Below are 23,991 nucleotides of genomic sequence, written 5' to 3'. Positions count from 1 at the left end.
ACTAAGTAAAAGATTGTAAAAAGTTAAAATTACTCTATGGAAGATATTGAAAATAGAATTTGCTTATCAATCCAATTGACATACATAATGTCATCTTAAGGCCACACCTGTAGTGTACGGATTCAAATTACCCCCTTATCAGTGACATAGGATGCTGGTGATAAGCTGAGACAGATAAGCACGGGTGGGCCAGTTTGTTTTGCCTAGATACTATTGCAAAATATTGTTTAACATTCTCAAATAGATTACTAGGAAAATTTATAACGATGACAAACAAAAAGAAGTTTAATAGATATGATTTATAATTCCAAGTACTAACATTGATACTCTAGCGCTTCCCAAATTGTTCGCGATCGTATTAGAATTAGCGTTGGTTTTTTTTTATTATTTTATTTAAGGTCTAATGGACCATGGTCGTGTAGTGTGTACACTGATTTTCATGGGTACGCCACTCCGAGGTCCCGGGTTCGATTCCCGGCCGAGTCGATGTAGAAAAAGTTCATTAGTATTCTATGTTGTCTTGGGTTTGGGTGTTTGTGGTACCGTTGTTACTTCTGATTTTCCATAACACAAGTGCTTTAGCTCCTTACATTGGGATCAGAGTAATGTATGTGATGTTGTCCAATATTTATTATAATTTCATAAATATAAACCTAATATAAAAACAAAACATATAATTTCGAACTAGCTTAACTAAATGAGGGACTATTACGATGCTACTTTGTTTCGTAAAATTTCTAGTGAAATACATCACATTATCTTTACATTGACACTAATCTGTGTGTCACGTTTTATATTGAGATGAATAAATGAGAAATGTAATCAAAAACATTGGTTCATGAAAATTGCGCTATTTATTAAGTCTTGTACTTAACGTGACGTTGACGTCAGCGCGATTTCTTTGCAAATATTTCGTTTCTATAGAAAACTTGTTTACATTACCAAGTCGTGAGCTAAATATATTAATTGATATTATATACAAATAAATTTACTTCAGTCTAAATTCAAGAGGAGATACGTCGTTGACCTTGCTCGATTGGGCCCTTCCTATAAATCCGATCGTGGTAGAGCTTTGTGCAAGCAAGTCTGGTAAGGTACCACTCATCAGATATTCCTCGGCCAAACAGCAGTTTTCAGGATTGTTGAGTTCCGGTTTGAAGGGTGAGTGAGACAGTGTAACTACAGGCGCAAGGGACATTACATCTTAGTTCCCAAAGTGGATTGGTGATGTATGGAATGGATATAATTATATTTATATTTCTTACAGCGCCATTGTCTATGTGAAGTAGTGACCACTTACCATCAGGTCACAGATCCGTGATGGTAAGTGGTTACTACTGCAATTTTTTTACTTGGCAGACGTGACATTTTCTACATTAGAAATTGCATTGAAACAACGAAAAATAAGTGAAGTAATTTAAGTTCAAATACAAAATATATTTTTTTCAAGTAGGCTTTTCAAACCACTATTGAATACTCATTGTACAGAATTATAAAAATATATTAAATCTAAACCTTCTACCCGTTCGGATGGTATGTTTTACCGAGAAGAACCGGAAAGAAACTGCGAAATTGATCTTTTCTCCTAGTAAAAAAGTATAGTAACAGCCTGTTCCACTGCTGAGCTAAGGAGGAGGTTTGCACCTTGGACCACGCTGCTCGAATGCGGCTTGGCGGACACATATGGCAGAATATAATTTAATCATTATAATTAAATTTGAAAGTCGATAAATACTTTACTTTGTGGTAGGGCTTTGTCCAAGCCCGTCTGGGTAGGTACCACCCACTCATCAGTTATTCTACCGCCAAGCAGCAGTACCTACTCAGTATTGTTGTGTTCCGGTTTGAAGGGTGACTGAGTCAGTGTAATTACAGGCACAAGGGATATAACATCTTAGTTCCCAAGGTTGATGTATAGAATGGTTAATATTTCTTACAGCGCCATTGTATATTGGCATTGGTGACCACTTACCATCAGGTGACCCATTTGCTCGTCCGCCTCCCGATACCATAAAAAAGAAAACTAACCAAACACTTTTCATCATCTATGTCATCATGTATTATATAATATATAATATCTTAGTTATTTTAAATTATGATGTGTTATATTTTTATAAATATAACACAACGCAATTCAGGAGATCAACATTTGGTACATAAGTAATATAAGTAGGTATATATTCTATCAATTGCGAACATAAGTTTCCACGAATCAATTCGAGATATTGATACAAGGAGTTTATTTATATAACACCTTCTAGGAACAGAGATGCCGTTACAGTTAGATCATATATTTTGTTTATGTATTCTGCCATATAACTGTTTCAATATTATATATGCGAATCTATTAGAATGATGACTTTACATTCATATCATATTAGCTTAAAAAAAACTTAATTTCTTTTTTGAACTAGTCTATGTGTAATGTGTATATATTATATATATACTTAAATAAATATATGTGACTTTTTTTTTGTAATGAAAAAAAAAATTATAATGATCTTTGTGCCGTTTTCACTAGAGGTGGTTTAATTTCAATTTTCTTTTTTTTAAATTGTCCGTTCTTATTGTTTGAAAAAAATATATATAATATATAAATTAAGAGAAGATAGGTTGATCTTGTAACATTCGCAGTTTTTCTCGTAAATTTGTTAGACGGACGAGCAAATGGACCATATGATAATAAGTGCCCGGCCCCCCCCCCATATACATTCACACCGTAAGAAATTTCAAAAAATTCCTTACATCATCAATGCGCCACCAACTTTGGGAGCATGTTATGTCCCTCGTGCATATACACTGACTTGTCCTAATTTAATCAAAAATCAATACGCGTTTGTCAGTGAGCCTATAATGGAAACACACCTAAATAACCTGGATACGACCCTTTGACTCGACTCGAGCAAAAAAACTTCTCCAGACACGAGTCGCTCTCGACGAGCGAATACGCCAGGGGAATGACGATAACAGCGGTAATACATTCGAAGCTCTATCATGCTTCGTGCATATCTAAATGTGGCTTAGATCGGTAACGAGATGTCAACCATCGAAACTAAGTAACTTAACATCAAAAACATACCACCAAACCATTAACTATGTATCTACTAATACAGTTTCAAATAATAATATATAATGTACATGTACACGACAAATAAACTAAGTTTATCGAAAATCAATTATATTCCATCGCAGTACTGTTCAAAATTCAATGAACTCTAAGATTCAAGTTATTTGTAAGAATGAAAGAAACAAGTTCCGACTAACCATAAGACTTATCTTTTAGTGCGATAAAAAACGATGACGTAGCGACCTTCGCAGAAAATGTATCCATTATATATGATTATAATTTTTTTATACCAAAGAAAATGTCACGATGGTCCAGTGGTTAGAACGTGCACATTTCACCGGCAATAGGACTAAATACAAATTAAAATCTCATCTGGGTAAGTACACCATCGGGCCACATAAGATATTTTCACAATATATGTAGGCGAACTGGCAATCAGGCCACCTGATGGTAAGTGGTCACCGCCGCCCATATACATTAGTGCTATAAGTAATATAAACCATTCCGTACATCGTCAATGCTCCAACATAGGTGTTATAGCCCTCGTGCCTGTAGTTGCACTGGCTCACTCATCCTTCAAACCTGAACACAACAATACAAATACAAATTAAGAAAATATACGTGATGCTATTAATAATATCCTAAAAACACATAACACATCATACGACCAAATAAAAATATTTAGTAGCAATACCAATAACGACAATTTATATTATCTGTATATAAGATTTTAAATTAACATGGTTATTTTTATTACTAACAGTATTTAAAACGGGATATTTACCATGTTTTTTATTTTTATTTGTTGGAGCTCGATATTTGGACATTATCTACGAATGTCTTGTTCACGAGACAATTATATTATTTGTGTTCCAGTCTAGAGATGAGTAAGATAGGATAATTACAGGCACTGGATATAAATATCTACTTGTATATGTGTATCTTATATGGTCGGCGAAGCAATGACCGCGTAAGAAACGCTTTCAACTTCCTATTGTCAATATATGCTTAAGGTACCACCCACTATCGAGTGGCCCATCACTTCGGAATAAGTTTGTAATTCACGCTGAATCAATTGAACAGTAATACCATTTAAATAGTTATTAAATATATATATATATATATATATATAATATATATAGGCTAACACATACAGGTTGTCCCAGAATGCGACGTCAAGCCGGTACCGGGTGATAGGCCAGGTCATAACAATCAAAAAATCTATATCATGTATTTTAAAAAATATGACCATTTAAAGACTTACTTACAGACTTACAAAAGTAAACAATACAGACTTACAAAAAAAACAATCCGAAGCATTTTATTTTCATGTCAAAAAAACAATCCTACGCATTTTAATAAATTTGGTATTAAAATCGATTGTCATGGAATAAATTGTAGAAGTTAATTTTTTTTTATTTAAAAAAAATAGTTGTAATTTTGATCGAAGACCAACGAAGATATCAGTTTAATACATATACCTGAACTATAACGAAGTTATCAAACTGTTTACAGCTATTATTAACTCGAAATGCAAATAACGTATCAATGAAACGCGAAAATAGTATTTATTCATAAACAAACAAGGCACACTATCGTTTAATGCTGATAAAATTATTAAAAGATTAGTCACTTACAAGTCACTGAATGCCTAGATTCTGGAACACAGAACAAACATTGTTTGGAAGTGACATAAACATTCACAATAACGTGTTAATTGAAATATAATATTTAAAGTATCAAATGCACATCATTTTTAAAAATATATATCTTTGCTATTATTTTCAGCTTAAAAAAAGTAAATTTATAAATGTACTAATTTTATTTTGATTTTTATTGTTACGAGATATTTTTATTGTTGATAGAGTATGTGACTTCACTTATATAGTTTTTAAATGACGATTCAAAAGTGCTTGTAAAAGCCTACTTGAATAAAGTATATTTTGATTTTGTGATGCGAAAAAAAAATTATATACTTAATATATATATTTTTTTAATTCAAATACCATAAGGCTTACCCTTAGTGATATTTCAAACTAGATCGAACCGGTTCGTATGGATGAAACAGAACAATAACCATTCGTCTACATTCGTTCACACATCTTCCACCGCATTACCAACTCCCAGTGCATTAGCGATAGATAAACAAGAATGAGGGCGAACTCAATTGTTTGAGACGAAAATAACGTTAACTATGATGAACAGATTGACCCTATTGTATTTAAGATTAAGATACATTATGACAGAATAGTTTAAGCTTTACATGAAGCTGTATGTTGTGCTAAGATGAGTAATTTATTTACTTATAGAATATTCCAACCGACGAAGGCGAAAGAATAAACAAAACTTACATTTAAATATTCTATGCGATTTTTTAAGGGACGACCTCCGGTCGAGTAGCCTGTACACCGGTTTTCAAGGGTACGCCACTCCGAGGTCCCGGGTTCGTTTCCCGGCCGAGTCGATGTAGAAAAACTTCTTTAATTTTCTATGTTGTCTTGGGTCTGGGTGTTTGTGGTATCGTCGTTACTTCTGATTTTCCATAACACAAGTGCTTTAGCTACTTACATTGGAATCAGAGTAATGTATGTGATGTTGTCCAATATTCATTATCTATTATCATTATTAAAAACTAATTTGTAAGGTACGTTAGCTTGCACAAGGGAAATTACATCTTAGTTCCAGGTTAGTACCGCATTGACGATGTGAGGTAAGTGATTTTCTTTTTTACAGTGTCAATGACTATGGGCCGTGGTTACGTACCACCTGGTGGCCCATTTGCCAGTCTGCCTCCTTACCTTAAACATACAAAAATGATTATGTAAGTCCCATTGCAAATTTTACCCAACATGCATATTATGGAGTTATGTTAAGTTGTAAAAAAAACCTCTTTCAGTTCGGCATAATACGTCCTATAATAGGTATGACTATCGACCTCAATACATTTATATCGAATTGTAAAAAACACAAGCAAATTGAACGTTAAATTTTATTCATGACAACCGTGACCGATTTTATTTGAATTGGATTTCAGAAAAAACTTATTCTCTAGTGATGGTAATGTTTCCACATCGATCGATCGATTGTCGATCGACACTACTATATTATAAAATGCTTATCTATAATAGTAATTACATGCAGGACTATAGACCCGATCGAAACCTATCTACAATTTTATTATAGATTGTTAAAAAACAATGATTTTTGAGTCTACAACACATGTCCGCAAATTCGTATAATCGAGACATTTCGATCCACAAAATTCTATGACATGACAGTTCAACGGGCGGCCATGTTTGAGGTTTACGGGTGCGTTCAGAAAATGTCATCCAAATAATAATTTCATACAGGAGTACGGTACTCGGTAGTTAGTATATTTATATTTGATTATTATTATTTTACTTTTACTTTTATTTATTTTACCCGAGCAAAGCCGAACCTCATCGACGATCGCTGTTTGGTTGACGTTTCATAAACCAGTAACCGTCACACCGATTCATTGACGTCAATGGCATCGATCTTCAACCGATTGGTATAACGAACACAAAGTTTTGTTACGGTCATTAATGAATCTACTTTCTAGAATCAATAAACGTTAAAGTAAATTTGTTTGTATTGCTTTTTACGACTTAAATCTTTCAGAATTTTGGCAAATTGTTTTTGTTGAGTCAAAATATATTTAACTTTGGAACGTAAACGTAATAAAGCCGTAGATTTATAACACTAACTTTTATAAATTCTACTTAAATTGTAGAAGTTCTTTGGATCAAGTTTACACGAGTCAAAATATTAAAAACATCTTAAATATTTTTTCGTAAACATTTTTCCTTAGAAAAGATCCTGGACTTGTAAATTATAACTGATAACGCTAATTAGACTTCATTTGCAACCCTATCGGTGGTAAGGCATAGAGCAAGGAGCCCCTGACTAACCAGTTTTGCTATGTTCTCATAGTGTGATTACAAGAAATAGAACTATACCACTTTAAAAACCATAGTTGACTGTAAAATTATCTTACACTATCAAAAGTAATTAATATTTACCACGATAACAATGTCTTAGCGAAGGTATTATTGTAAGAAAATGTACAAGAAACACAAAAAATGTTTATCATACTAAACAAAATCGTACTTACTTGTAAAAACAGCGTCAGTCAAGTGTGTTGCTTCAATGTTTATAATATTATAACAAACTCGAACATAAGAAACAATGACATCATGTTAACAGTAGCCAGACCGCAGAATAGACGAGTTATTAGCACGCATAGACATCAACTATAACCGCGAGATGTGATACCATTAAAACTGAATTAGTTCAAAGCGAACATAATAATTGGCAGATTCGTTTTATTTTTATGGTGCAAAAACAGACGAGCGGAAACTCTGCTAAGTGTATATCTATTAATGGAGTCGGTAGGTTTTTATATTATTTATTTAATATATATACATGAGCCGAGATGGCCCAGTGGTTAGAACGCGTACATCTTAACCGATGATTTCGGGTTCAAACCCAGGCAGGCACCACTGAAATTTCATGTGCTTAATTTGTGTTTATAATTCATCTCGTGCTCGGCGGTGAAGGAAAACATCGTGAGGAAACCTGCATGTGTCTAATTTCAACGAAATTCTGCCACATGTGTATTCCGCCAACCCGCATTGGAGCAGCGTGGTGGAATATGCTCCAAACCTTCTCCTCAAAGGGAGAGGAGGCCTTTATCCCAGCAGTGGGACATTTACAGGCTGCTAATGTAATATATACATTCATAGAATGCAACATCACACATAAATACAAATATACAGATATACACTTACACACGCGCGTGCTCACATAAAATTAATTGTCATTTCAATACATTACATTTATGGTCAAAAAAAGTGTCCTTTTTTGTTTTTTTGATTATTATATTTGCTTAATATATATATATATGTAATATAAGATCGCTGCTTAGCGATAAGGCCGCCTGTTGCACCTCATGCAACTTTTGTATAACAAAATTGTAATTTTTAGTTTTAAGTTTGGGTGCAATAAGGAGTTAATAAATAAATAAATAAGAAACAATTATGTACCTAAAATCTGAGAAGCAACTAACTTCCAAAAGCGAAAGATAGTTTAAAATTCAGAGCTGGTATTAAAATTGTAAACAAAACTTGTGTATAAAAATAAATTAACAAAATTTTAGCGCTGGCAATCATAAAACACATTCGAAAATTTGTTTGCCACGTAACATCTCTTTGCTGGTGAAAAAATCAAAATCTTCATTCATAAAATATTAAAACACATTTAAGACTTTAGTGTGCAATTTATAGTACAGTGTATAATGCCATAATTATAACATAGCTTTAAATATAACCCATTAAAATTTTCCTTAACAAATAAAACACTACATTCAAGATCACAATCCGTATTTTAAGTCTATTCATTCAATTATTTTTCTCATGCCCATTGAAAAATATGATGATAAAAATAATTAGCGCAGTGAATAAACTAACAATATTACTTGCGAAGCGAGGCCTGATACGAAATTACATTAGCATTGTTCAGACCTCATTTATCTTAGCAATTTTAATCTTGCCTAGATAACGGTGCACTAAAAATCTAGGGGGTTCCCATGAATATTCTTAAAAATATATAGATCTGAAATAATTGTGCGATTCGTCGTATAGTTTGATGGAGAATGATCAGCTACCATCCAACGACCGCTTTTAAATGCTTTCTGCTATATTTGCTGTCAGATCATAGGCTAGGAAATTTTGGTTAATGTTTTTTGAATGTCAATAGAGTGCCTCGTTAACTTTTAGGGTTCCCTTAGCTTCTGAGTCGGAAAAATAAATAAGTTATAAGGGTTTTCTGTCGAGAAGTAGTAGTAGTAGAACAGTAGAAAATTTGGGCACACAACTTTGTACTATAATATGTTTTGCGCGGATGGCATGAAAGGGAGACGTTGTGGTTAAAATCAACCAATCAGAAGACATTGTTATCATCAAGTTGTTGAGCTAGAGAGCTTCTGAACTGATCAACAGATTGTGTTACCAAAACGCAACCTTACTATAAAAAACTATAAAAAAATCCGTATCAATCCAGAGTTAACCCGTTTAGAAACGGCAATTTCGTTATAAAGGGCAATGTTTTAAAAGAATGAATTAATGAACCGAATGATAATTTTAAAAAAAAAAGGTTCCACGAATGACCTGCAACTGTATATATTTTGTCAACCGTCATTGTATCAGACCGAAGCGAATGATTCAAAACGATTTTGCTCAGCGTACATTTGAACAAAGGGTTCACGCTTGAATTTCGTAATTCTGAAATTCGCTTAGAGATCTACAATTTTAGCGGTTGCTTGATACGATATTGTTATGTCAAGAATTTACTGCAAGTTATCTAAGGTGAGAATAAGACACACTCATATTAATATAACCCAGAAAATACTAACTGTTCTGTCATAAAAAAAAGCAAAAAAAACTGAACAGTTATGTCCCTGTTCTTTTACGTTTTCACATTTTTAACTTAATATTTAAAATCTTCTTATAAGTAGTGGCACTTATTACAACTACTTTTTTTTTTAAATTATTTTTTCTGACAGACTGCTGAGTAAAGTGCTCTCTTGAGGAGATGGTTTCGAGCTTGTTCCACCAAGCTACTCTAATTCAGTTTGATGAATGAACTTGTGGCAGAATTTTATCCAACATTTGCCGGATTCCTCATTTTGTCCGAACACGAAAAGAATAAGACACAGTAATGAAGCACATGAAAATTCAGCGAAGCAGGTTTGAACTCAATCTTCTGGTAAGATTCTCATGACTTAGCCTCTGAGATTATTATAAAATCAAGACCTAAGTATATTCATTCTTCCATATTCCGGTCAAGTACCTCGTGTGAGTTATACGGACCGGTCCGAAATTTGAATCTTACCGAAAAGAACTCAATGCTTTGAACTACCTGAATATATTATGTGAATCAATTCAAATATATTTTAAAATTAACATTAATAATAACAATATGCTGTTCATAAATTTGTTTATAGAACTCCACAATATAGTTTTTTTTGGTTATTTAAAGAGGCTTTACGAGGAGCCTCGCTTGATGTAACGTGTCTAGTACCGATCATAGACATAAACGAAATCTATTTCACTATACCAGAAAGAAAAAACCCAAATTAGAGTGAATTACTTTTACTCCAAATTGAAATTGATTCGTTCTAACCCGGAAATATTCTATAAATAGTAATAGTGTCATAGTATTAATCAAACAACGTTTCATTCAGGAACAGCTATAAAGATCCCGAAACGGATATATACGATTTGGCAACGACGCATCTTCAATTAATTCGGGGATATTACAGAAGATGACTCCAAAGTTCCGGAAACTATTTCAGGCGACCCAATTTGTTGGATCATGTTTACGGCGTTCGTTATATCACTATAAACGGTTTATTTTGTGGTAAGTGGCGATTAGATTGGTAATACCTTCCGGTTATCTCTTGAAACATCCAAATTCAAAGACTTAGTGTAGTAAGGAGTTTATTTATTAAACATAAGTATGTTCTCTTTTAAATGGACCTCGTTTAATGAAATCAAATTATTTTATAAAATACATCTTGTTCCTGTTTTACTTCTAAATAGAATCTACATCCTAACCGGTAGTAAAGCTTGACAATTCCAAAGCTCTTTAAAAGTAAATTTGAAAACGAGAAAAAAGTTATCTTAAATATATTTTTAAGATTAATATTTGTTTCGATCTTCCTGTAATATACTATGACCCTTGCATATTACACAGATTAAGAAATATAATTCGTTATCACTTCTGAGTTCTGACGAATCGTTCACGTTCAAAATGTTTTTTTTTTTTAAATATATATATATAAATCACGTGTCTAATGCTAATAAAGCAAAGGCCACACAATTGAACACTCGCAGCTGGTTCCATTAAACCAATAAACACTTAAGTGGCATATAAGCTATCTATTACAGAGCGAATCGTCAAATGATATCATATAATTGCTTCGCCGAATGCACTTACCCTCATCGATTCGCTCAATAAAACACTTACTATTTAAATTTCAAGGCATTCTCGTCTTTATCCTCAATGAGATAGAGACTATATCAAACCGTTTCACGGAATAATTACTGAATCAATAGACAGTAGGCGTTAGAAAGTCAAATTAATTAGAGGGGTTAAACCACAGACTAAAGAAACCTATGATTCACGTTCCACTTCCATTTTTGAATTATTTTTTATTGAAGTCGTATCCATTCATTCGTTTCATTCGAATAAATTAAATTTCAATAGACTTTTCCGAGTGCTTCTGAATCATCGAGTATTTAATGGACTGCCAAATATATAGAGTAATAATGACAGAGCTAACGATTGTTAATTTATCTCATATAAGTTCTGATGAAGATACATGTCGATGTGATGTTAAGTGTTTGCTATTTAAACAGCTTTAAGTATTTTCATTTAAATGTTAATAGAAAATACAAATAATTAGACCATATGGTGACATTAGCAAAGCGAAGTTCAGTTAAAGTTCATTGAATTGAATAATTTACGTTTATATTTTATTTTATTTGGTGGTAGAACTTTATGCCCGTCTCATACATTTCGCCAAACCACAATACTTAGTATCGCTGTGGGTTGAAGAGCGAGTGAGCCAGTGTAATAGCAAACACAAGGGACATAACATCTTAGCTCCCAAGGTTGGTAACGAATTGGCGATGTAAGGAATGGTTAATATTTCTTACAGCGCTAATGTCTATGAGCAGTGGTGACCACTTGCCCATGGTGGTCCATTTGCCTATCCGCCTTGCTATTACATAAAATATATTACTATTGAATTGTAACACTAACCACACTTATTCTGTTCTTTAAGATAAACAATCGTAGCTTTATTTTATATCTGTGAAACGCTACATCTGCCTGTCTAGGCCCAACATCCGCCGGCTGCGACGAAAATAACCATTAATACTATATTTTTATTAATGCTCGAACCCAAATACGCACAAGGGACTGCAATCGTATAATATCTAAAGCTACAACCACACCTGTACAACAAGACGACTGCTAGAAAATCTAGATTGACCCTATTCTCTAATCAAATCTTGTAAAAATCACTTTTGGAACGTCGTCGTAAATGCTCCCTACTACCTCTTCGGAAAATAGATTCTAGCGAGGAGATTTGGCAAGAAACTTATAAGTTAGGTATTATTTTTCTATAATTACCTCCAATATATTTACCTTATACCTTACCTGTCCCAATCGAATAAGGAATAAAGATAAACAAACCTTCGATTTACATATATAAAAGATACTCTAAAAACTTAGATATGTTTCAAAGTTTATTAACACAATTTCAAGTAATTACTTATACACAATAAATTTACTTTCATAGTTCGCGTAGCTACTTGCCGACATTCAAAACGCCATTTTCGCGAATCCATAATGAATACCATAGGGTATAGATTTTATTAAAGATATCTTCTTTTTAGTGTAATAGGCTATAGGTATGATTCGTTCGAATCGGAATCAGTGATAGATATTTTTCCTTGAAATAATTTTTAGTCCAGAATTACAAAGTTAAAAAAGGCATATAATTCAATACAAGATTATACAGATTATAAAAAAGCTTGGAGTTAATAAGTTGACTTCCAGGCAGGATATATTACATATTACATACATATATAATTGTATTTAACTAACATGACTATATTTTTAAATGTTGAAAAAGAGTAATTACTGAGTTTCTTGCCGGTTCTTCTCGGTTGAATCTACATTCCGAATCGGCGGTAGCTTCACTTATATAGCTTGTTAAATGACGACTCAAAAGTGCTCGTAAAAGCCTACTTGAATTAAGTATATTTTGATTTACGGCTATTTTATAAGGTTGTTCGCAGTGGCTGTAGTTCAGTCAATACACGAGGTACACTCGATTTTTTTATTTACTTACCGAAAGTAAAATTTCAAGGTCGATTTTTAGTTAAACGTAATTAATTACGTTCGCAACGCAATAAATCGTAATCGATACAACACAGGTATTTAGCAAAATCTAACGTTTTCTTAAATAAGAAATAATCCTCTATAAATTAAATAATAAGCGGCGTGCGTAGAATTTTATATAAACCCAAACAACAAGCAAGTAATCCTAAGCAGTGACAATTTAAATTTTACTTATTCGTTTAACCAATTACCGCAATATTATATTTACCGTTTTAGTCATCAAAATTTCGGTTTTAAACACATTCTTATTAAGGGTTGCCATGCTGGGGGTTTAACTGTCGTGTTCGGATAAATATTGTTCCACATATCTGGCTTTTTATCAGATCGTCGTATATGATAATAATATTGTACGGGTATAAAAACGCACGGTATTCCTAAGCTTTTATAAATAACTTAAGAAAAAAAAATTAAGTACTGGCAATCCTCTTTCCGCTATAATTTATAAAAGTGTTTGGAATTTATTTTTCTTAATTTTGAAAGCAGTATTTACTTATAAATATAAAACTTTCACTTAATACAAATAAAAATAAGACTAGTAAACTACTCGCCTAAAAAATCTGAATTAAACACGATTTTACTCGAAAAAACTATCTTAATTGAATACATAACATCACACGCGATCTCGAACAATACAAGTTTTTATATAAATCATGTATAGATTGCTCAATGAAAACATAATCAATTATTCATTAATTACTGTAACACTTATTAATAACGCGAAAAAATACCGCATTGCATTCCACACAATTGCATCTTCATTACCTCTGTGAAGGTCACAGCTGTTCAATTAATTCACTTCCTCTATCATCAGGGAAGAAATAAAATTTTATCACATTACACGACATTGGAAACAAAAAACGAATACCTTGACAAGACTTGAAATAATTAACTACAAAAAAAATACTATAAAGTCATCATATTAACAACGGTCATGGTACAGTAGTGTGATTAAAAGTGAATATTAACTGAAGATAGCAGATGCAATTCCAAGAGAGAACTACTGACTGACTCAACTATTCGCTCCCTTGTTTTTTAATCATCACAAAAAATAATGGAATTCTATTTTCAAATGTTTAATTATACATAATCTTTTTTTCTAATTGCTGTATATTACACAACCATTGCAATCCAAATTCATTTATTCTATCATCTAAATAGGCAAAAATATAAATTTTCTAAATCAAAGTTAACTTTTTAATACTTACCTACATCACTTTCATACATGATTGTTTTAATTTATTTATGGGTGGGTCGAAATAAGAGCAATGAAATCGACTATGCTACTAACAAGTCGTCCTAATTTCACACATGTTCAAAGTAATGATTCTCAAGTGCTTTTATTACGCTGCGAGTGCACCATGTGATACAACATGTAAACTTATTTAATGTGAGGCTGTACACTATGAACTGTAAACTATTAACAATTTTAAAATTTAAAAAAAAAACATTTTTTTTCATTTTATTTCAATGACTAATACAAAAGTAAAATTATAATAAATCTTGTTAATTTTAATTTCAAATTCGAAATATAAATATATCTTTTGAATCTATGTTTTTATTTTATTTTTTAAATACATTTTTATCAAATCTCCACAGACTAAGCATTCTTTGTTTTTCTTCTCTGTTTTGCTTATAACGATTATTATGAATTACATTATTAATATTATGAATGAGTTAGGTATTATTAATATGAATCAAATATTTTTATACTAGTTTGTAATCAGCCTTAAATTTTATTGAGCTAGTTACGAAACAGCAATTTAACACTATGTGCACGAGAAGAATCTTAACAGTTAATGTGAAACAGTAATGCATCTCTTAAGGCCTGTTACCATGTAATAATAATGTACATTGACCTCTGTTTAATAAATTTAGAACGATTTATAAATTATTAGTCAAATGTAACAATTTTATTAACATAGACTATCTGTATATATAAACTCGTTTTACTAATAATTTGTACATTACATGACATTTTAAACATTCAAAATTAATTATCTCTTACTTGCAACTTCATTTTGATCAAATTATCTAATTATGTAACAAAATAGATAGTGGTTATGTAAAATCTAAATAATAGCAGACGGATTATTGCTTTCCATGCTATAATAATAATGATTGAACCAAAATTACCATTTATATAATTTTAATATAACAATTAATTTTTCATAGAATTTTATATAGTTCAAATAAGATTTTATATTATTAATATTATATAAACAATTTATTTACAATAATTATGATTAAATAAACTATCAAAGATGCTGAATGTACTTCTCTGTTCTACAGAACAACATTCAAGTGCAGTCTTAATATTGAAATAATTACTACTTAACTGTTTTTTTTTTTAATTTATTTTTGGCTAGGGTATTAATTTAATATTATCAAATTGTATTAAAAAATATGTTAATAACTTCATTCTTTAATAGATTATTTTTATTATAAATTTGCATGAATTATATAAATTCATATTTTTTTTTAGAAGTTTAAAAATTAAATTTATTTATTTTTTAGTAATAAACTACCGAATGCTCAGTTTAAGTTAATGTTTTGTGAAGTACACTCATGAGTGGTGAATTTAAAATGCAAATTATGGTAATAATGCAGTTCTGTGTTTCAGGAACAACAAAAGTAAGGTACTGGTTTGAATACCAAACAGGTTTCGTGAATGGCTTATTTTTGCAATGTTAATCTTTACATTAGGAGAGAGAGAGGAGACAATTTCACAATTTATTTATTTTAATTTCTGGTATTGGGTGTTTTTTCAGTCATAAAGTTGTTTTTTTTTTAAATTCATGATGTCATATCAAATGAAAAACTTCGAAGTGCCCAGCACGTTTTTAAATTATCTATGTGTGATTTAAATACTTATCAATTAAACCAATATGAAAACTGAATTGTCTATGTTAGTAAGTTGATGCGAGTCAAAACTTGTTCAACTCATAAATACAATTCAAATTTGTTCCATATGAGATTATACTTAACATCGAGGTCAAGCTATAGGAGGTTAAAAAAATTGCAATGAAAGTCAAATAAGGCAAAAAGTCTCGATCAACCAATGCTGATTCAGAATGTTAAAAAATATATACATTAAAATGGAAAACATAACATAAACTCACCGTAATGTGAAGATGTTATCACACAGAATCACTTTAATTTGTACAACGTTGCAAATTATATATAAAAAAAATCAAAATAATCACAAGACAATTGGACCATAACGAAGACGACTTTAAATTGGAAGCAATGTCACCGTTTTTAGTAAATATCACAGTTTAGCACAACACATTTCCGTTAAATTTTGTTGTTAAAATTTTAAAAACATAAACCGAAATGAAAAAAAAAATACGTCCAAAGAAATGTAAACAAAACAACTACGAACGACACCCAACAAAACTGTATGACTAACCAAACCAGACTGAAGTTAGTGGAAGGTTGCCATTTGGCAAAGGACTCTTTGCTTTAGTCACAGATGTGAAATAAAACTGACAGCCCACAGAGTATATCTACGCATTCGATCACAAAGTCGAATAATCTCGATTTTTCTCGAAGGTGTTTTTTTTCTTTTATAGACGATTACACTGACATTTGAGATAAAATAGGAACCACGAATCTGCTTATAAATTAATTTTCTGCAATAAATGAGCAATGTATGCTCTAGCAAACATTAGTTTCAATTAGCATATAGACTGTAATTAATTAATTTAATCAAATATTATAGGATAAATAATGTTATTTCATAGGTTAAATTATGTCATAATATAATATATTTGATAAAATAGGCAAATATTTGCTCATGCTTAAAGCAAGCATATAAGTAAAACTGCAATTTGTACTTAATGTATCGAGTAACATAATCGATTAACATTGTTCATTATGATTCGATACTTTATCTGTCTAAAGAAATTTAATAACCTGAAGTTAGGTTTAATTGCTGACGGTTGTAACTTGTAAGTTGTACCTGTAATTTTTTTACGTAACCGACTAACCGTAAACATTTAAACATTATGACTAATATGATTTATCTATTTTATCAAATCAAATAAATTTATGAGCAATATTATAACCATTTTGGCAACGAGCTTGTTTTCTTGCTTTACTCCTGACCTATATATGTATACAGAAACGATCGACTGATAAAAAATTTAAATTATTATTAATGTAAAAATAATAATTGTTTTAGGACTGGAATATACTTTATTGCATCTTTATAATATATTTTTACCTTTTTTTAGATTTATGAACCCCTAAGATTGCTATTAACAATACCGACTTCAACCTTATATTGCCAACGAGTAAAGAGTTAGGCTTTAAAGTATAAAACGTATACCTATAGGTATACATTTTAGACTATTAAAACATAGCGTATATAATTAGATTTTAATTAATGTTGTTTTCAAGATTATTTTTTAAAAAACACTAGGCGTTGATAACTTAATAAAACTTACGAAAGGATAATTTCATGCCTATCGTTTAAAACTATATATAAATAAGGAAATAATTAAAATAAAATTTATGCATATAATATCAATATTTATTATTTTTTCAATGTTTACATTTTATATTGCGCTAAGGATAGTATGTTGATTAGCATAGTCTAGATTACAATCTTAAAGCCGACCTTGGTGTGAAAATTACCGTTAGTGCTTCTTTGACGATCTGAAATTAAAAAATATATATATATATATGTATTATACATAAAATTAACATTTTAAAAACTTTAATCAATATGTAATAGGATTATCTACATTAATTCTTAGTGAGGTACTCATTACTATGTATAAGTATAAAAGTAGTAAGGCAAAAAAGGCAAAGGGCCTCCATTGAGTAGAATGTTTGGACCTCACGATGTTTTCTTTCATCGCTAAACACGAGATGACTGTGGACACAGATTATGGAAACTCAGTTGTTTTCGCCATTTGAATTTGCAATCTTCGTTAAGGTATCACTGGCTCATTAGTATTACATCCAGTGGCGTAGCTGGGTGCAGCCCCGGTGCATAGAAAAAGAATCGGGCCCTCGCCCCCTCTTTAACGTATATTGGCATTCAAAATTATAGATAGTAATAAGAATGGGATACAGGATACAGTGAGTTGAACATATCATTAGTAAGTTAAATCCATACTTCATCTCTATTCAAAGCTCTTTTCATAGCTTAGGTTAGAGGGCCCCCAGACCTCAGGGGCCCTGGTGCACTGCACCACCTGGCCCTACGATAGCTACGCCACTGATTACATCTCAATATGTGTGTACTAATTAGTAATTACTAATTACATTATAATCATGAAATTGCAGTTATATTATTGCGAAATGAACTCATTTATTGGTAAGAAACTTCACTTCAATAATAGGTGAACAATTTAATACCTATTTTGTATCAAATACAAAGATGTGAATAAACTTTGAATTGTTTACGATGAAATTGAATGAATTTTACTTGGTGGTAGGGCTTTGTGCAAGCTCGTCTGGGTAGGTACCACCCACTCATCAGATATTCTACCGCCAAATAACAGTACTCTGTATTGTTGTGTTCCGGTTAGAAGGGTGAGTGAGCCAGTGTAATCACAGGCACAAGGGACATAACATCTTAGTTCCCGAGGTTGGTGGCGCATAGGTGATGTAAGGAATGGTTAATATTTCTTACAGCGCCTTTGTCTATGGGCGGTGGTGGCCACTTACCATCAGGTGGCCCATATGCTCGTCCGCCAACAAATGCCATAAAAAAAAGAATTAATTTTAAGATTTGTAACGGAATAAAAATATATTTACTTGAATTTTGGTGAGAAACGACGTCTTCTGGTCTCGTTGGTTTCGAAGGTTAGGTCTGCGGATTTCTCCTGTAAGTAATTTGAAATGAGTAAATAGGTAATCATTTAATTGTAAATAAAATTGCTGGATGACTTGTATGTTTGAACTAATGGCTTCGAATTATTTTTATTGTCTTAGACAGTGAGCAGATGTGTACAATATTTTTATTACGGAGAAATGACGCTTACTATTTTTTTACAAGATAAAAACTTGATACTACGTACGTACTGGTTCATTTATCATTTATGATATATAATTAAAATTGTAAATATACTTGATTATGTATGTATATACCTCATTAGCTTCTTGAGTAAGTTGATCGCCTTTGGGGGGTCCGTACTCGGCGAAGCCAGGGGGACCGTACTCAAGGAAACCTTCCGGGGCTTGCTCAATGGAACTAGAACAAAAAAAAATCATAAAATGTTTTTGAATAAATAAGAAAAAAACTTTTTATTGTCTATATTTACTGTATCCAATAATTAAATAGAACCGGATTTAGCGTAGTAATAAAATAACGTATAAAAAAGGAACAATTTGTAAATTAGTAGATGAAGATTATATCTTTCTTAGTAGAAGATTTTAAGCTTATACCAATACGTTGTTCTAGTGCGAATTTGTGAATAAAAAAAAATAACATATTTTTTTTGGAAATAATTATTAGCGAAAGTCGAAATTATCATACCCAGTACTTTGAACAGCAGACACGTCGCTGACTGCTTGGTTTTCTTCCGCCTGTAATATTATTATAGATTTATTTAAATGTTAATCAGAGTCGCATTATATTTTTAAAACATAATATCATTCATGTACATACTTGTTGAGCTTTGATTTCGTTTTCAAGACTAGCGATAATATCGGGGATGTTTTGAGCTTGTTGAAGAGTAACTTCAGTAACGAGACTTGATGATGAATCTGAGTTTTCTATTGCGGCTTCAGTTTTTTCTGTAACATCAGACTGAGATTCAGCTGTGGATGTGACGGATTCTTGTTGGTTTACTGATTCTTGGGACACTTGCTCGGTGACAATCCTTTCAACTACTTTCGACACCTCAACGTTAGACGAAGTCGATTCTTGGGCTGACTGTTGGTTAGTTACTTCTGTCTTCTGGCTACTCTCTTGAGTGATTTCTACCTTCTCAACAGTACCCTCAGACGTTACGATATTTTCGAACTGAGATATTTCAACGTTAGTGTTTGTGGTTTCGACGCCATTTTCAAGAGTTGTTTGAGAAGTTTCGACAATCCTTTCGACTTCTACAATTGGTAGATTGATTGATGTAGTCTTCTCTTCTAGGATGACTGATTCTGTGGTACCTTCGGATTGTTCTGTTTTAGCTGAAAGTAAGGATAACATAGTATTGTTAATTAATTCATTAAAAGTTTCGTTTTAATTTTGAGGTGTTTGATATTAATTTGTATTAAATACTCACTTTCAGTATTTTCTGTGATTGCTTCTACTTCTGCCTCTACATTTTCTTTAGCCTCAGCAATAAATAGAGGAATAATGTCAAAAGTTTGTTCGGTAGCTACATCGGGGAGTCCTTGGTTGATCAAATTTTGGGACACCTCTTGAACTTTCGGTGGTCCGTATTCACGGAGGAAATCAGATCCTGATGCTTCAGAACCAGCGAGGATTACATCTTTAAGTGGATTTTCAGAGGGTTTCTGAAATAAATACAAACTTAATCATTTCTTCTGTATCACGAAAAATACAGAAAGTTTAACTGATGCTTAATTGACAATATAAACGCATCAAAATAAATATTATTTTTAAATATTGTTAATAAAAAATAAATAATTTTAGCTAGAAGGTGTAAAGGCTTTATAAACTCTAATATCTATATAAATCATTGTACCACTTCAGACGGTAGAAAGAAGGCTGGCCCTTCTGGCCTCCATCCACTGGGTAGGTAGGGTCCAGATCCCTTGCCAGATGCGGAAGCCACGGCGAGAATAACTAATGCCAAAACCTGTAAAACAAATAGAAAATGAAGCACATTTAATTACAAGTTATAATGTAATAAGTTTTTAATACAAACTTACTTTTAATTCTTCTAAAGCATACCTATCCACCTAGTCCTGAGTAGAATCGTGGAATATGAACTAAAGAGTAATTTAAATAGAGGCAATTAAACATTTACGAGTACTTTAAAAAGGGCAAAATATACTGTGCTCAAAATGATTGATTTTATTTTATAGTTTGCACGAAAACATTTCTCTAACTTATAAATTATGTAGAACGCGGTCCCATTTAATGGGTCTATATATAACAATACTTAAAAAAATATCTAACGCAAAAAGTAATTCTAAGATTCAAATAAACTTTTCAGTTTTAAAACACTTAATATATTATATTTAAATAAGTATTTACCTTCATGTTGATAAGATATTGAGATCTTCGAAAATGAGAAGCGAATGATGCCTCCTTCTGATCGTGGCAGAATTTATACTACGATTTGACGTTGATAAAAAAATTCAAACAAACCGAGGCTTATGGCAAATATTTGTAATATAATTATTTGATTGTCTTTTGCAGTGGACGCGAAATGGAGCGACGGTCAAGGTCTTATTTGAAGACGCGCGTTTCACCTGGACCTTACGCTTGGAACTAGTTGAAATACGGAATACATGTTACTTGTTACTTCCTCTTGCTGTTTATTAAATAAAAATAATAGTTAATATGTTTCTTGAATACCACAGAAAGAACAGAAAACATAAAACAGCTTTTAAAAAAAAACATGCGAAGGAAATTTTCTACGGAAAAACGGACAACCGGTGGGGTTGTCAAAATGCTTGTAGGATATACAGAGGAGTGCTATAAAAACTTTACTACTATTATTGTAAATGCGAAGGTTTGGATGGATGGATGTTACTCAATCCTGCCGGAACTGCTGAACGGATCTGAATGGCATATTTGCCCTAGTTTTTGATATAGATTATTATTGTCTGGAATAGTACATAATAAGTTAATTGTGATCTTTTTTATGCAATAGGTAAGCGGACCGGCAAATGGGTCACCTAATGTTAAGTGGTCACCACCGCCCATAGACATTAGCGCTGTTGGAAATATTAAACACCCTTTACGTCGCCAATGCGCCACCAATCTTGGCAACTTGCCTCACTCACCCTTCAATCCGAAACACAACAATACCAAGTATTGATGCTTGTCTGCAGAATATCTGATGAGTGGGTGGTACATACCCAAGCGGGTTTGCACAAAGCCCTACCACCAAGTAAACGGAAAAAATCCCAACACCTGCACTTTCCTCTCATACGAGGGCGAAGCTGCGGTCGGAAACTAGTATATAATATATATTTATAATATACATAAATATACAAACAATATAAGTTGTGTTGTACTATTTTTTTCTATGACTAAATAATGAATCAATAACGCACTTTAAGTCTTCCATCAAAATCGACTTCTAATGAAACTAATATTATCATTCAACAATGAGATGGTTTTTAGTGGTTTAGTGTACGCGTGTCTTTGCCGAAAATTATGGGTTCAAACTGGGCAAGCAATACAGAGTTTTCATTTGCTTAATTCGTGTTTATAATTAATCTTGTGCTTATGAGGAAACCTTCATGCGTCGATCAGTCACATGTGTGCCATTTGAGCAATCGGGTAAAATAAACTGAAAACCTTTTCTGAAAAAGGAAGGTCCTCCCTCCAATTCCATAATATTCAAAATACAGAATTTAGATTGTAAATAATATAAGTTTCTGAGTTTCAAGCCGTTTCTTCCCGGTAGAATCTTTATTCTGAACCGGTGGTAGTTTTACGTTTAGTACATTTCATTTTATATTTCGATGCGAGAGTATTTGTAAAAAGCCTACTCGAATAAATTATATACTTGATTTTCATTGAAGAAAATAAAGTCTTAACCTAGAATTTATCGACGCGTAAAGTCGAGTTATAAGATATTTTTATATATTTAGATATATAATAAATATAAATGGTATTTTTTATTTTGTGCGTCTATCGAGTGAAATCTTCTGAAGTCTGCTGATACAGTATGATGATGAGAATAAGACCAATCGAACCAAAAGGGGAAATCAAAATCCTTTCCCCTTTTATATTTTTTATTTTATTTAATGCCCAGCGAAACGGGCGGGAAACAACTAATGTCTATGAGATACTACGTGAAAAGCGATGGTACCTATATTGCTTATTCATTATAAAACTAGTTTAAAACGTCGAGCCTCTGTCTCCGCTATGGTTTTTTATATATAAAAAAAAAAAGATTGTTTCTACGAAAAAGTGAAACTCAAACTCAACTCAAACTCAAATTCCTTTATTCAATATAGAAGTATTACACTTTCTTATTGATTGTCAAGTTAAACACTACCACCGGTTCGGAAAAAGAAAACACCCTGACCTGAGAAGAACCGGCGAAAGAAACTCAACGGGACGAACAGAAACGGAAATTGACAGTACATAATATACTTCAACTGAATTGTGTTTTTAAATAATAATTTAAATTCATTAATTTTCCTTTCAATAAATTTATGCTTTTTACGAAATAATACAAATAATAAGACGAAATATAACGAATACGAATAAAAATAGATACTATTAAATTGTATCCTATAAATGCCACCGCAATGATTGTGATTTTTTTTCGAATTAATAATAATAATAAATAGAGATAAAAATTTAGCATTAGAGTATCCGATAAGCCAGGTGAGTTTACATGCAGTCCTACTTCGAAACAAACTCTTTTTTAACAAAATAAAAATTTAGCATTTTTTATCATTAAATAAATTTCAAAATGCCTTTTGATCTTGTTGCTTTTTTACGCTCTACAATAATTTATGTCATGATGTTTTCCTGAACTGCCGTCGAAGTATACGAAAAAATATCACATACACGCACATTTACTGAAATAAGAGCATAAGTATGTCAATCGCTGATGTGACAGACCTCAGGTCAAAAGTATTAACAATAGGTGGACCACATCAATTTTAACCAGAGATTACCGGTTCAAATCTGGCAAGTATAGTACTATAGATATATGTAAAGATCGGAGTGCAATATGGCACATGTTCATCCACTGATTAGAAGAAACAGTACGATAAGCTCCAACTAAAGCGTCCAATGGAAGAGGAGGTCTTTGTCC

General features: G+C 31.9%; 2 protein-coding genes across 2 annotated transcripts in view; both read right to left on the bottom strand.

Annotated features, from left to right (window-relative positions):
- LOC125074075 overlaps positions 1 to 16,438 on the bottom strand; it is a 99,044-nt gene extending 82,606 nt beyond the window's left edge. Inside the window, exon 1 of the mRNA XM_047685307.1 lies at positions 16,180 to 16,438. The gene's annotated coding sequence lies outside the window, so the exon portion shown is untranslated. The remainder of the gene's footprint in view (positions 1 to 16,179) is intronic.
- A 1,146-nt stretch (positions 16,439 to 17,584) lies between these two features.
- On the bottom strand, positions 17,585 to 21,262 carry LOC125074023. The gene is made up of 8 exons (XM_047685200.1): positions 21,240 to 21,262; positions 20,725 to 20,838; positions 20,299 to 20,533; positions 19,683 to 20,203; positions 19,551 to 19,600; positions 19,163 to 19,265; positions 18,830 to 18,897; positions 17,585 to 17,719 (listed from the first exon to the last, which is right to left on the bottom strand). The coding sequence occupies exons 1-8, from the start codon at positions 21,243 to 21,245 to the stop codon at positions 17,701 to 17,703; spliced, it is 1,116 nt and encodes a 371-aa protein (XP_047541156.1). The 5' UTR covers positions 21,246 to 21,262; the 3' UTR covers positions 17,585 to 17,700.
- Positions 21,263 to 23,991: the final 2,729 nt, after the last annotated feature.

Source organism: Vanessa atalanta, chromosome 26, assembly GCF_905147765.1.
Source record: "Vanessa atalanta chromosome 26, ilVanAtal1.2, whole genome shotgun sequence".
In the NCBI taxonomy this organism is placed as follows: domain Eukaryota; kingdom Metazoa; phylum Arthropoda; class Insecta; order Lepidoptera; family Nymphalidae; genus Vanessa; species Vanessa atalanta.
Note: the sequence above shows the minus strand (reverse complement) of the source record. Positions and strands in the feature narration are given on the sequence as shown.

Bases quoted from the DNA above. Each gene is read 5' to 3' on its own strand.
- LOC125074023 (XM_047685200.1), bottom strand. The intron at 20,204-20,298 runs GTGAGTATTTAA...CCTTACTTTCAG, and splicing joins AATCACAGAAAATACTGAAA to CTAAAACAGAACAATCCGAA. The intron at 18,898-19,162 runs GTATATACATAC...AATTACTTACAG, and splicing joins TTACTCAAGAAGCTAATGAG to GAGAAATCCGCAGACCTAAC.